Source organism: Delphinapterus leucas, chromosome 1 (assembly GCF_059928025.1).
Source record: "Delphinapterus leucas isolate spDelLeu-1000000601 "Yukka" chromosome 1, BTC_Dleu_Yukka2, whole genome shotgun sequence".
Taxonomy (NCBI): domain Eukaryota; kingdom Metazoa; phylum Chordata; class Mammalia; order Artiodactyla; family Monodontidae; genus Delphinapterus; species Delphinapterus leucas.
The window spans coordinates 28,762,991-28,777,556 of record NC_143129.1 but is presented as its reverse complement, the minus strand read 5'-3'; the positions used below and the strand labels follow the sequence as shown (position 1 = coordinate 28,777,556).

The 14,566-nt window shown below is 37.8% G+C and overlaps 1 protein-coding gene across 3 annotated transcripts in view; it reads right to left on the bottom strand.

The window, feature by feature from the left end:
- SRP9 (signal recognition particle 9) overlaps window positions 1-14,566 on the bottom strand; it is a 32,064-nt gene that overhangs the window by 6,739 nt on the left and 10,759 nt on the right. Inside the window, exons 3-4 of one of the 3 annotated variants that reach the window (XR_016392113.1) lie at window positions 10,832-10,986; window positions 7,001-7,301 (exon numbers count right to left, since the gene is read on the bottom strand). Coding sequence is in view for 2 of the 3 variants with exons in the window: in XM_089907290.1 (XP_089763416.1) it covers window positions 10,867-10,986 (120 nt within the window). In the remaining variant the exon portion in view is untranslated. Of the gene's footprint in view, window positions 1-7,000; window positions 7,302-9,772; window positions 10,987-14,566 lie in introns of those variants that run through there. The other 2 variants (XM_089907290.1, XM_022579327.2) reach the window with 2 other exon arrangements.

The window sequence follows — 14,566 nt, the reverse complement described above, 5'->3', positions numbered from 1 at the left end:
ACAAACAAATTAGTTTCCAAGGGATCGAAACAGTATCCGTACACAAAGATAAAATATGAATGACAGAATGGGCAAAATGCTTGGGACATATTTAACAAAAGACATTCTGAAAACATAGAGGATTCCTGTTTTTTTAATTTAATAAACACATAGAAATTACTATGTCCCAGGCCCCAGGTCCCAGTGCTTTACAAATGCTAATTCACTTAATCTTCATAATAACTCTATGAGGTTCTTATTATCTGCCATCCGAGAAAACTGAGGCACAGAGGTTAAAGAACCTGTCCAACGTTCCAAGAACACTTAAAGAAATAACAACCCAACAGAACATTAGCAAAAACACGTTTGAAGATACCGTTATCAACTCAAGTCCTCTGGAAAGCATATACCAAGATGGAATAAGTGTAAAGGTCTATTGGCAGAAATGCCTGTGAACAGAAGTGGAAGCAGGAGAGGGAAAGAGCCTCAGACCACAGTGCAGGTCTGACACCTGTGAAGGGAGAGCAGGGAGGAAGGAAGATTGGGTAGGAAGAGCCTCAGCCTGCAGTGCAGCTCTCGGTCTTGGCCAGGCTATACGGGGCAGGACTGGCCCAGTGCTAGTATCCCTGCCATGGTCAGTTACTGGCTGGGAACAGCCCAGGAAGAGTGACATATCAGTGTGAACCTGCAGCTAATCTCACAGATGTGGCAATTGGAGGCTGCCAGCTAACTAGTTTTTTTCAGGAGGTTCTCTCCTTTTCTTCAAAACACCATATTGAGGTATAACTGGTATACAATAAACTGCAAATATTCAGAATATACAATTTCGCAAATTTTTGTATATGTGTACACCCATGAAACTGTCACTATAATTAACATAGTGAATATATCCATCACCTCCAAAGGTTCCTCATGTCTCATTATAATCCCTTCCATCCACATCTCCCCTCTTCCCCGAGGAAACCACTGATCTGCAGTCACTACATACTAGTTTGCACTTTTTAGAATTTCATGTAAGTTAAGTCATTTAGTATGTACTCTTTCATGTCTGGCTTCTTTGACTCAGCATAATTATTTTGAGATTCATCTACCTTGTTGTGTGTATAAACAGTTCATTCCTTTTCATTGCTGAATAGTATTGCTATGTATGGATGTGTCACAATTTGTCTATCCAAAAACCTGTTGACGGACTTTTCAGTTGTGTCTATTGTAGTGTTTTGGCTATTAATAAAGCTGCTATGAACATTCAGGTACAAGTCCTTGAATGGATGATTAGACGTATGTATAACTTTTAAAGAAACTGCCTGTCTTCCAAATGGTTGTAACAGTTTACATTCCTACCAGCAGTATGAGAGATTTGGTTGTCCCACATCCTTGTCAGCAATTGGTATGGTCAGTCTTTTTAATTTTAGCCATCGTAATAGATCTGTAGTGGTATTTTGTGATTTTAATTTTCATTTCCTTAAAAACTGAAGATGTTGAACATCTTGTGCTTATTTGCCATCTTTCCAACTTTTTCAGTTAAGTGTCTGTTCAAATCTTTTGTGTACTTTTGTTGCGGGGCAAGGGGAGTTTTGACAGTTTTACTCGTTTTTTTGTTTGTTTTGGGTTTTTAAATTTTATTTATTTTTGGCTGTGTTAGGTCTTTGTTGCTGCGCGCAGGCTTTCTCTAGTTGCGGTGAACAGGGGCTACTCTTCGTTGTGGTGCGCGGGCTTCTTACTGCGGTGGCTTCTCTTGTTGCGGAGCAGGGGCTCTAGGCACACGGGCTTCAGTAGTTGTGGTATGTGGGCTCAGTAGTTGTGGCTCACAGGCTCAGTAGTTGTGGCTCGCGGGCTCTAGAGCGCAGGTTCAGTAGTTGTGGTGCATGGGCTTAGCTGCTCTGCAGCATGTGGGATCTTCCTGGACAAGGGCTCGAACCCGTGTGCCCTGTATTGGCAGGCAGATTCTTAACCGCTGTGCCACCAGGGAAGCCCAGTTTTACTGAGTTTTGATAGTTCTTTATATATTATGGATACAAGTCACTTATCAGATATATGCTTGCAAATAATGTTTTTCTGATATGTGGCTTGTCTTCTCGTTCTCTTAAGTCTTTGGAAGAACATAAGATTTCGATTTTGAAGTTTTATAAAGATTTTATAAAGTTTTATAAATTCTTTTATAATTCTTTTATAAAGAATCTTTTATAAATTTTATAAATTTATAAAAGAATCTTTTATAAATTCTTTATAGTTTTATAAATTTTATATAAATTTATATATATATATAAATTTTATATAAAGTTTTATAAATTCTTTTATAAATTGTATCTGCCTAGCCAAGGACCCAAAAGATTTTCTCCTGGGGGTTTTATGGTTCAGCAGGTTCAGTAGTTGTGGCGTGCAGGCTTAGTTGCTCAGCAGCATGTGGGATCTTCCCAGACTGGGGCTCAAACCCGTGTCCCCTGCATTGGCAGGCAGATTCCTAACCACTGCACCACCAGGGAAGTACCTAGCTTTTCACTTTAATTCTTCTTTTGCAGAATTGTTTTAGCTATCTTAGGTCCTTTGCTTTCCATATAAATTTTTAGAATCAGCATACCAATTTCTACAAAAAAAAAAAAAAGCCTGCTGGTATTTTAACTGACATTGCATTGAATCTATAAATCAACTTGGGGAAAAATGAGATCTTAATAATACCAATTCTTCTGACCCATGAATAAGATATATTATTCAATTTTTAACTCTTCTTAATTTCTCTCAGCAATCTTTTGTAGTTTCCAGTGCATATCTTGTGATGATTTAAATTTTTTTTAAGTAGGTTCTTATTATTTATCTATTTTATATATAGTAGTGTGTATATGTTATTCCCAAATTCCAGTTTATCCCTTCCCCCTACCTTTCCCTTTTGGTAACCATGTTTATTTTCTATGTCTGTTAGTCTGTTTCTGTTTTGTAAATAAGTTCATTTGTATCATTTTTTTTTTTAGATTCCACATATAAGTGATATCATATATTTGTCTTTCTCTGACTTTACTTAGTATGATAATCTCTAGGTCCATCCATGTTGCTGCAAATGGCACTATTTCATTCTTTTTTATGGCTGAGTAATTTTACATATATATATATATATATATATACCACATCTTCTCTATCCGTTCATGTCTTGGCTATTGTAAATAGTGCTGCTATGAACATCAGGGTGCATGTATCTTCAAATTACGGTTTTCTCTGTATATATGCCTACGAGTGGGATTGCAGGATCCTATGGTAGCTCTGTTTTTAGTTCTTTAAGGAACCTCCATACTGTTCTCCATAGTGGCTGTACCAATTTACATTACTACCAACAGTGTAGGAGGGTTCCCTTTTCTCCACACTGTCTCCAGCATTTATTATTTGTAGACTTTTTGATGATGGCCATTCTGGCTGGTGTGAGGTGATACCTCATAGTAGTTTCAATTCATATTTCTCTAATAATTAGCAATATTGGGCATCTTTTCATGAGTCTGTTGGCCATCTGTATGTCTTCTCTGGAGAAATGTCTCTTTGGATCTTCTGCTCATTTTTTGATTGAGTTATTTTTTTGATATTGAGCTTTGTGATATTAAAAATGTATTTGTCTTTTAAATTTCCATACCTGTTTGTTGCATACACTATACAGAAATAAAATTATATATGTTGATCTTGTAACCTGCAACCTTGATAAACTCACTTACTAGTTTCAGTAGCCTTTTTGTAGATTCCATAGAATTCTGTGTCCCGTCATGTTATCTATAAATATGGATAGTTACTTCTTCCTTTCCAATTTGGATGCCTTTATTTTTCTTGCCTTGTTGCACTGGCTAGAGTTTCCAGTATGACATTAATGAATGTCTCACATGCACTAGAAGTATTCTGCTGTTGAACTGAGTGTTCTATGTGTCAATTAGATCCAGCTGGTTGATGGTGGTGGTGTTCTTCTACATCCTTGCTAATTTTCTATTTACAAGTTTTATTACTGAGTAAATTGTTGTATAATAAAGAATTTATTTAGTCTTTGTCCCTGGTTCCTGGGAATTAACCTCTAAATCTTAGGAATTTCCTGAGTGATAGAAGAGTCTTTGTTATTCATGGTGGGCCCTAGAACCATGTCTTGAGTTTATACTAATGAGATAACTTGCAATGGGGCCTGGCCATGCCAGAAGGGCCAGTCATATGATTAGAGGGTTGGTGATCTTAGGCCAGATGTCTGGCCCATCCTTTGGGGAGATGCAGTGAGGTTGGAGATTGAGTTCTAGTACGTGGCCAATGATTCAATCATTCCTACATGATGAAACATAATGGACAGCCAAAGCTCAGGTGAGCTTCCCTGATTGGTAATCATATATGTATGTGCTGGGAGAGTAATTTGCCCCAAGAACATGGAAGCTTTGCATTTGGTACCCTCTCAGTTCTTACCCTATGTCTCTTCATTTGACTGGTCCTGACATACCTTTTATAATAAAACTGCTAAGTATAGTGCTTTGTTGAATTCTGTGAGTCACTCTAGCAAATTATGAAACCGGAGGGGATAGAGGGTACCCCTGAATTTGTAGCCAGTTGGTCAGAAGTGCAGGTGGCCTGGGAACCCCAGAGCTTGCAGCTTGTGTTTGAAGTGAGGGAGTCTCAAGGAGGACTTTGCTTTTAACCAGTGAAGTCTGTGCTAACTCTGGATATATGATGTCAGAGTTGCATTGTAGGTTTCAAGTATAATTGTGGATTTTTGTTTCTTCTTTCAGTTCAGTTCAGTTCAGGTTTTGCTTCATGCATTTTGAAGCTGTTTATGTGTAATCACATTTAGGATTATTATGTCTTGGTGAATTGACCCTTTTATCAATATATTGTCCCTCTTTATGCTTGGAAATATTCTTTGCCCTGAAATCTAATTTAAAAAAAATTTTATTTTATATTGGTGTATAGCTGATTAATGTTGTGTTAATTTCAGGTGTACAACAAAGTGATTCAGTTATACATATACATGTATCTATTCTTTTTCAAATTCGTTTCCCATTTCGGTTGTTACAGAACACTGAGCAGAGTTCCCTGTGCTATATGGTAGGTCCTTGGTGGTTATCTGTTTTAATATAGTAGTGTGTTTATGTCAATCCCAAACTCTCAATTTATCCCTACCCGCCCCCCACCTTTCCCCTTTGAAGTCTACTTTTTAATATTAACACAGTCCAGGTAGCTTTCTTTTGATTAGTGTTTGCATTGCATGTTTTTTCCATCCTCTTACTTGTAACCTACTTGTTACCTTCAAATACCATTATATTTGAAGTAAGCTTCTTGCAGAGAGTACAACTGGTTCTAGTATTTTGTGTTTTGATTCTGACAATCTCTGTGTGCTTTGACTATTTGCATTTGATGTAAGTGTTGATATGCTGCATTTAGGCCTACCACTTTGTTATTTGGTTTGTGTTTGTTTCCTGTATTTTGCTCCTGATGCCCTTTTCTTGCCCCCCACTTTTTAAAAATGTTTTTTAGTATTTCATTTTATCTACCGTGTTGTTATATTTCTTTGCACAGTTCTTTTAGTGACTGCTTGAGGGATGAGGCTATCCATACTTTCCAGTCTACTTAGAATAAAGATTTTTCCCTTTGAGTGGAATGCAGAAAGTTTACTATCATATGGGTCTCTTTACCCCCCTCCTTTATGCTACCGAGATCTTATGTATTACATCTACACAGTGAGAACACCATATACGCCATGTTTTATTTCTACTATCAAACATATTTTAAGAACTCAACAGAATATTCTTTTAACCTAGATAATTACCATTTCTATTGCTCTTCCTTCATTCCTGAAATGTTTCAGTTTCCCTTATGGTATCATTTCCCTTCTAACTGAAGAACTGCCTTTAGTAATGCTTTTTTACACCAAGTCTGCTGGCAATGGATTCTCTTCCTTTTCCTTCATCCAAGAATGGCTTTAGATCACTTTTGTTCCTGAAGGATATTTTCTGTGGATATAGAATTCTGGTTGACAATTCTTTCCTTTCAGCAATTTAGAAATATTGTGCCACTTCCTGCTGGCCTCCATGATTTCTGATGAGAAATCCAGTCATTCAAATAATTGTTTCCCTATAGATAATGCTTTTCACTGGCTGCTTTCCAGATCATTGTCCAGTTTCACTATGTTTGTGATTGGATTTCCATTATGATATGGATTTCTTTGGCCTTCTTAAATCTATAGGTTTTAAGTTTTTCACCAAATTTGGAGAGTTTTCTATGCCAGAAAATTTTTGATTGTATCCTTGACATTTTGAATATTGTTACCAACTCTGGGCCTTGTTTAAATCCTATGGAGAATACAGAGTTTTTGTTTGTTTCAGGAGGTAGTCAACCTGGTAAGGTTGCAGGCAAAGGCTTTTTTTGTTTCTTTTGGTTACTTTCAGGTGTTCAACACCAGTCAGTTTTTGAAAGGTGAACTGACGTTGGAATCATAGCCTACAGAAGACAGGTGCAGCTTTCAAAATTTTTGCAGTGCTTTTTGGACCTACTGCATGTGAATGCCTCCCAACTGCTGGTCTGGGATTTGGGTGGTGGTCTACCTATTCAGTTTCTAAGTCTTTAACATGCTGAAAAGAATCAGATCCATACACATTAGCAGATTGGGGGCAGACTCAGAACTACACAAACAGCTTTATAAGGTCACTTTTTTTAGTTCCTTCCTTTCTATGATCTCCCTGGTACTTTCTAATTCCTTCTATTGGTTCTCAGGCCAAAAGAAATCTGGCTTTAGTTACCCTGTGTACTTCTGCCACCATCTTTTGCATCCAGGGCCAAGCAGATAGAGAACAAAGAGAAAAAAATGAAGGTTGGTTCCACCCTCTTGGAAACACAGCCGTACTGGAAAGGTAGGGCTATCTCCCTGAGTTTGGGCTCCTGCAGGCTCCCATTGCCAGTAATTGACACTGTCACCACCATGGGATTGCTTGGGGGTGGGCTGTAATAGAATACAGAAAGGGGTGGGGGGGAAAGAAAAAGAAAAAGGATTTCTGCACTCTCTCCAAATATTAGAAGTTACCCTTTTACTTCTTGGGTCAGACCCGAAGGCTTCTGGTACTCCTGGTCTGCTCCCCAGTACTCACTTCTAGGTTTCCAACGTGTTGAATTCAGGCTGGGGGATACCAGAGGGAGGAAAATGATAAGACTCATTCATCACTGGTTCAGTGGTACTTCAAATTCTAGTCTTCTTGCCCAACCCACCTGCTATTTTCTTTTCAGAGTCCTCAAACAGCTGCTCTGTGCATTCATAGCTGTGCTCAGTGGAAGAGCCATGGTGGAGTGTGCTTCTTCATCTTTATCTGGAACCAGCCCAATCACTACTTTTAATGTAAGAAAGAAGAATGAAATATTTTGACTTTCTTCTCATGCTATCATAAATTTTAACTGTAGAACTAGAGGAATATTTTCTGTTTTAAAAAGAAATAATACTGGGCTTCCCTGGTGGCGCAGTGGTTGAGAGTCCGCCTGCCGATGCAGGGGACACGGGTTCATGTCCCGGTGCGGGAAGATCCCACATGCCGCGGAGCTGCTGGGCCCGTGAGTCATGGCCGCTGAGCCTGCGCGTCCGGAGCCTGTGCTCCGCAACCGGAGAGGCCACAGCAGTGAGAGGCCCGCATACCGCAAAAAAAAAAAAACAGAAAAAAAACAGAAATACTACTAAATACTATGATATTGCCATTACCACAACAAGGTATTTTTACTAAAAGGGGAACAATAAATATTAACTAGGGATTTGGTTTTGTTTCATTTTTAGTAGGCAGAAAGGAGTACCTCTTACTGTCCTTGGGCAATTAATTTCACATTTCACTCATTTTGAATTAGTTTTAGCATTCAGCTGACCCTTGAACAACGCAGGGGTTAGGAGTGCTGACGCTCTATGCAGTAGAAAATCCACATTTAACTTTATAGCCGGCCCTCCATAACTGTAATTCCAACCAACTGCAGATTGTGTATTACTGTATTATGCATTTTTGGAAAAAACTGGCATATAAGTGGATCTGTGCAGTTCAAACCCATGTTGTTCAAGGGTCAACTGTACTTTCAAGACGATTACCATCATAGTGTTGTTAGATTTTTCTAAGGCTAACAGAAGATATCAACTATAAAATGCTGCCAAAACTGCCTCTAATCACTGACTTAGAGCTGTGACTAAGAGATTTTATATTTTTAAGACACAAAGTTGGCAGGCTAGGGAGAAAGGAGAAGCCAGCCCTTTCAACAGAGAACATATGTAGCCAACAACGCTTAATGGGCTCTGTGCTCCAAGGAGAGTGGGTCTTTCTAAGAGAAGAACAAAACCGCTAGCTGTACCTAGAATCTTAATTACTATGATGACTTCATTTGGATTACCTTAGAATAAGCAGCATTTGATCAAATACATCACAAAACAGTTTGCTAAAAATTAGTTTATGGGGAAATCCGTGGTGGTCCAGTGGTTAGGACTTGGGGCTCTCACTGCTGGGGCCCGGGGCTCGATCCCTCGTTGGGGCACTAAGATCTCGCAAGCCAGACATGCAGCACCCCCACCAAAAAAAGTCCATGAAAGTGTGATTATAGTATCCAGAAATACTTCCTAATAAAAGAAAAAAATCAGAGTATACAGCATTGTGATTTTCAGAATACATAATTTGGTGTTTTATTATTTATATGGTCTTTAAGAGATTCAATACTTTCACCACCAATTAGTTCTCTTAATAATTTTATTTTGTGTAGATACAAATAAACATGTTTTAGATTTAAGGATTTCAGTTTCCCCCACCACATAAGAACACTCCCCATGGGGACAATCTTGTTTTACCTCACCTGCCAAAAATGGCATTTGATAATAGACATAGCTCGGTAGAAAAGGCAAACGTTACTTATAAGTAACTATTCAATTACAATTATGAGAAAACTTAAGAGCTGGCTACTTATACCCAGTCCCCCGAAAAATCACAATCATAACAATAATAGTAATAATAGCTACCGTTTATTGAGCTTTACTGTGTTCCAGGTACTGTGCTAAGGGCTTAAAGGGGATTATGCCATTTAATCCTCAAAGCCCTATGAATACTACTGTCAGACCAATTTCCAGAGAAGAAAATGGAGGCTTAGAGAAGTACTGTCTCAAAAGCCACAGAATTGGGGAACAGTGGAGCCAAGATTGCAATGCAGGCAGTCTGCCTTGGAACCCCTGCTCTTAATCACTGCTGCAAGCTACAGGGACTCAAAGAACTCAAACAGAAGTCCCCCCATTCCCGGTTATCTTCATAAAATAGTGTTAAAAAGTGAAAGATGTAAATGAAAAAGAAAAAGGCCAAAAAAACCTCTGGTTATCCTACTACGGGGGGAAAATACCAAAACCCAAAAAACCCTATACTATTTGATGTTACTTTTCTTTCTTTTTTTTTTTTTTTGCGGTACGCAGGCCTCTCACTGTTGTGGCCTCTCCGGTTGCGGAGCACAGGCTCCGGACACGCAGGCTCAGCGGCCATGGCTCATGGGCCTAGCTGCTCCACGGCATGTGAGATCTTCCCAGACCGGGGCACGAACCCACGTCCCCTGCATCGGCAGGCGGACTCTCAACCACTGCGCCACCAGGGAAGCCCTAATGTTACTTTTCTTAATCAAGAAAACAAAATGCCATAGCATACAGCTCAGAGAAAGTCATATAATAAAAGTACCAAGAAACAAAATAAATAAAAATGTATATATAGCATCATTAGGCTCACTTTAGTCTAAATAAATATAGAATATCCCAGTCAAGAAATAAGTAATTCTTGAGAAGTTAAAAACTTAAAGAGAAACAATATATCTTCATGTAATATTTTATTTACTGATCTCTCTGAAACACGCCAAAATTCATATGGCTAATGGAACTTTCCATGTTAAAATGCTGGTCAACACAACAAATTCCTAACAAAAAATATTTTAATGTAAGAATCAACATGTGAACATTATATTCAGGTGGTAAAACTCAGGTTACAAATATAAGATAAATATCAAATAATATCATACTTCTGATTTAATGGAGAACAGTTGTGAGAGTCATGCTTAACACCTTGGTTAAGTAATGAGAGAAATGGGTTGGGGTGTCAGAGAGGTATGCAAAACTTTAACAGTTCAAATAATCCTTAGCCCTTCTGAGAAAATATAGATGGCAAATATGTGGCAAATATTCCTGTAATATGGTGGTTTCGATCCATTAGTGAGCATTCTGTTCATGCATTTAAAGTAACAGCAGATGTTTCTGGGCATGAAAATTAGATTCAAAGTTAGTCTTTGCTCAACAAGTTAATGATACTATGAATCCCTTATATTTAAAAATATAGTTTAAATTTGTAAAGTTTAAGGTAAAGCATACTTGTTTTCATAGTTATCTTTAGATATAATTGAGACTACACTACCATATATAATCAGCTATACTGCTGTGCAGTTAATTCCAGTTACCGTATTTTATATTTGCTGGTCATCAACAGCACAAAATTTATGCTCCAAAAGAAATATATCAATCCAGCAAAATGGTTCCATTTAATTTTTCTTTTAAAGACAGATTAACTAAATTTAAGGAAGAATTGGCTTTTCTTGATATCTCATTTTCAAATTACTGATACAAACTTACCAGAGAGTAATTATTTATTTTGCCTAACATCAAACAATCTGCAAAAAGTTTCCAAGATAGAGCCATTCCTTGTTCTATTTCCAAAAATAAATAAAAGTTTTCTAACTGAAAGCATTTACAGTCCTAGCTCTCTAAAGTAAACATTAAAAAACAAAGTACAAAAAATGATCTCTTGGCTTCTGAATAGCCCACTTAGTTACATGAAGTATTTTCTGTCCCAACACTTTCTCAAATTCAAAAGATATTTACTTCCTAGGAACATGACAGTCTTCATTTCAAACCATTCAGTCTGTTTCCATGGCAACACTGCGGGATTCCTTGGCCACCATAAGTCGCATTAGCTGACTGTGGAATTTCTCAATCTTCTTTACATCTTGAGCTTGGTCTGTTCTATACACCAAACACTGTCAGAAATTTTAAAAGCACACATTAACTATGTAAAACTAGATTATCAATGACGTAGCAAACGTATGCTTGGATAAAATTTTGAGTCTTTTCGTACCACTGTTTTGCTCTACTTCCTCTGGAGGTCATACTAAAGAAATTACATTCAAGTTTCCAAGTCCCCAACAATGACATTCCTTAAGTTTAGTATTTTATAATATTTCAAATGCCACTGCTGTGGTTAAAAAACAAACTGAACTCTATTAGAAGCTTCTCAAAAATGACCAGTTGAATAATGTATTCAAATTCTGCCATGGTCTGATGAGAAGACTTCAAGATTGGAATTAGATATTTTCTCCCTGGGATCTGGTCATAAATGATTGAGTTACAGTGGGAAAAGCATATAAATCTTAGGATCCCTTTCTCTATTTGTGAAATGGGAGGGGGGGAGGGTTAATGATAATTTTAAAAAATCTGGAATCCCTTGCTTACTGCTGGTTGCTAACTAAATCAAACGAGATAAATCTATTCAACCTTGATTTTCTGACATTACTTATAATTTTTAAACCAAACCAAATTCTTCCTTGCTATAAATTCAATTCTTCATTAGATACTTAAGATCTGTTTATCGTTGGCCATAAAACCATTTGTTCTAGAATCTTCAGAATTATCAGTTTAAGCTGGCAGTCTTTTTTTCATCTTGTAACACTGATCCATTTTTCTTTAGCCCATCTTAGATTCACGTGAGTTCTAAACAATGGGAACTTCATGATCCTACAGTAATATTTATCAACTTAAGTACTTTGGAGTTCAACCCCATCATGCCCAACTGATCTGAATTCATACAGCCTTTAAATCACTTACTTAAAAAAATTTTATCCACGCATTGTACAAATTTGTCTAACAATTTTGTAAAGCGGCCATAATCATCTCCACCGTTTCAATTTTAGTATATGTTCTGTAGAAGAAAAAAATACCTTCTCACTACACTTTAGTGAGAAGAACAAACACCTTCTCATTAAAATACACAGAAAGATTTTAGGTCCACAGAAGACAATATTATAAATCAGTCATGGCACTGGAAAAAAATGATGCATAAATGGGACTATAAAAAAGTCAAAGCTCCATGACGATAATAATGAAGTCTAAGATGAGTTTTGTGAAGGAATTATTGCCATTAAAATGAATTACTGAAGTATACAAACTTTTAAGAGTCATTAGAAAACAAATTTTTATGTTGGAGTTGATTGATATATTTACTGTTTAGGAGGATGGGTTTGATTGTATCTTTGGTCCCTTCTAGACATGGACTAGTTCTCAGTAGTTTTAAGAAAGGGAACAAAAAGTATTTTTCATATTTAGATCTTGTCACAGGAATCATCAATTTTAAATAAAGTTCTTTCCAATACTGCTTACCATGAATCCTTTAACAATATTTAATCATTACCAGAGGCAAAAAGTCATCATCTGGAGATAAAGCCCCTTGTATTGAATTCAATTCTGCATTTTCCTCTATTTTTAAAGCAGGATATACCAATTTCTCTTCAGTAGATATATCTATTCACTCTGCGACAATCATTAAGTAAAATTTTTCTCAATGTGAATGCTCGAGATTCAAGTATACATTTACTGAATCTACTAAGTGCAGGCACTAGTGCTAGGCACTTCCACATATTTCATTTACACTCCACAACAACCCAACTGGGTAAGCAGACTATCACTGTGGCACTTCATAGACAAGAAAATTATGGCCCCCAAAGCCAAAACTTTTGGCCTGAACTTTCCCCAGGATGAAATGCTGGTAGATGGCTAAGCTAGGATTCAGATCTCTTGAATCTAGGTTTAGCACAATAGAGCTCAATTTATTCTTCCTTTTTCACATTTTCAGTTACTTCACCAAACTCAATTGGTTCTTGGAAGACATGGTAATCATTAAAAGATCTGACTTCACACAACCTCACAATGGAATCCTGAACACAAATATAGTAAAATATATGACCAAAAAGTCATTTTTAAAGTCACTATTAAATTTTTTAAAGAATTAATCCATTAAAAAAAAGTGTTTGCTAAGTACCCTCTGGGTCAGGACACCATGCTAGTCACTACAAATACTGGTAAGAATATTACTGATCTATCTTTATTTTGAAGCTCACAATCTGTTAAAAGTCCAATGTGATAAGACAATTGTGACACAGCACAAAAAGAGGCAGAAATAAAAGTAAGAGATGAAGCAATCCTTTTGAGCTGGGTTTTGAAAGATAAGCAGCAGGTTTGTCACACTGGGGCAGGGGTAGGATTCAATACTGCAGAGATGGAAACAGACTGTTCAAAAGCGCAGAGGCCGGGCTTCCCTGGTGGCGCAGTGGTTGAGAATCCGCCTGCCGATGCAGGGGACACGGGTTCATGCCCCGGTCCGGGAAGATCCCACGTGCCACGGAGCGGCTGGGCCCGTGAGCCATGGCCGCTGAGCCTGCGCGTCCGGAGCCTGTGCTCCACAGCAGGAGAGGCCACAACAGTGAGAGGCCCGCGTACCGCAAAAAAAAAAAAAAAAAAAAAAAAAGTGCAGAGGCCTAAGACATCATGGCATATGAAAGGAGCCCTTAAGTAACACTGAAAAACGAAGATTAGACAGGATATGAGGGTGGAATTTACATTATGAGTGATGAGAAGCCACTAAAAGATTTTTTTTTGGCCACTAAAGATTTTTAAGCAGGGTAGTAACAACCAAATTTGCATTTTTAGAAATCACTCCGGCAGGGCAGCATAGGACGACTAAAGGATGAACTGGAAGCAGGGACACAGTTAGAGCCTATTCTACTAGTCCAGGTAAGTGACGTTGAGCCCTTAAAGTTAAGAGGTTAGCAGTCAAGATGGAGAGTTCATGGCAGAAAATAAGACGAGGGAGCTTGAATCAATAATTCACAAATGCCCAGCAAAATGTATGGAACTTATCAGAGGATCAAAATACAAGTTTTTCAAATGAAGGAATAGTTAATGTGAGAATGAGGGAAAGGAAGGGACCAAAGATGATCCCCAGGTTTCTGAGCAAGTAACAGAGAAAAAACAGGAAGAGCCAGTTTGATAAGATATGATGAGTTCCATTCTAGACAGGCTAATGTTAACGAGTAGAGGAGGCAGGATGCTCAACTTAGAGCTAGTCAGGAAGCCAAAAGAAAAATATGACCTAAAGGTACAAAATTGGAAACAGACAGATACAGGCAGTACTGGACTTAATGGGTTGGTCCAGAAGTGGTATGAAAAGATCAAGAACAGAATCCTGGAGAAACCAATATTTATGGGGGCACATCAGTGAAATAATTAGCAAAGAAGAATGAAACAGAAAAACAAGATAAAATGGAGCACAGATGCCAAAATAATAATTTCTACAAGAAGTGGTTTTCTCAGAAGCAGCCAGGAAGTCACATAATATATGAACTGCTGAGGCTACTGGGTTTGAAAATAAAGGGGCTGCTGCTGAGCTCTCACCAAGAGCACTCTGAGTGGAAGACTTCATGCAGAAACCAGATGGCAGAGGGGTAAGGAATGAATGGGGTGTGAGGAACAGTGAGCAGACAGGGAAGGTCAGAAATATAATTATAG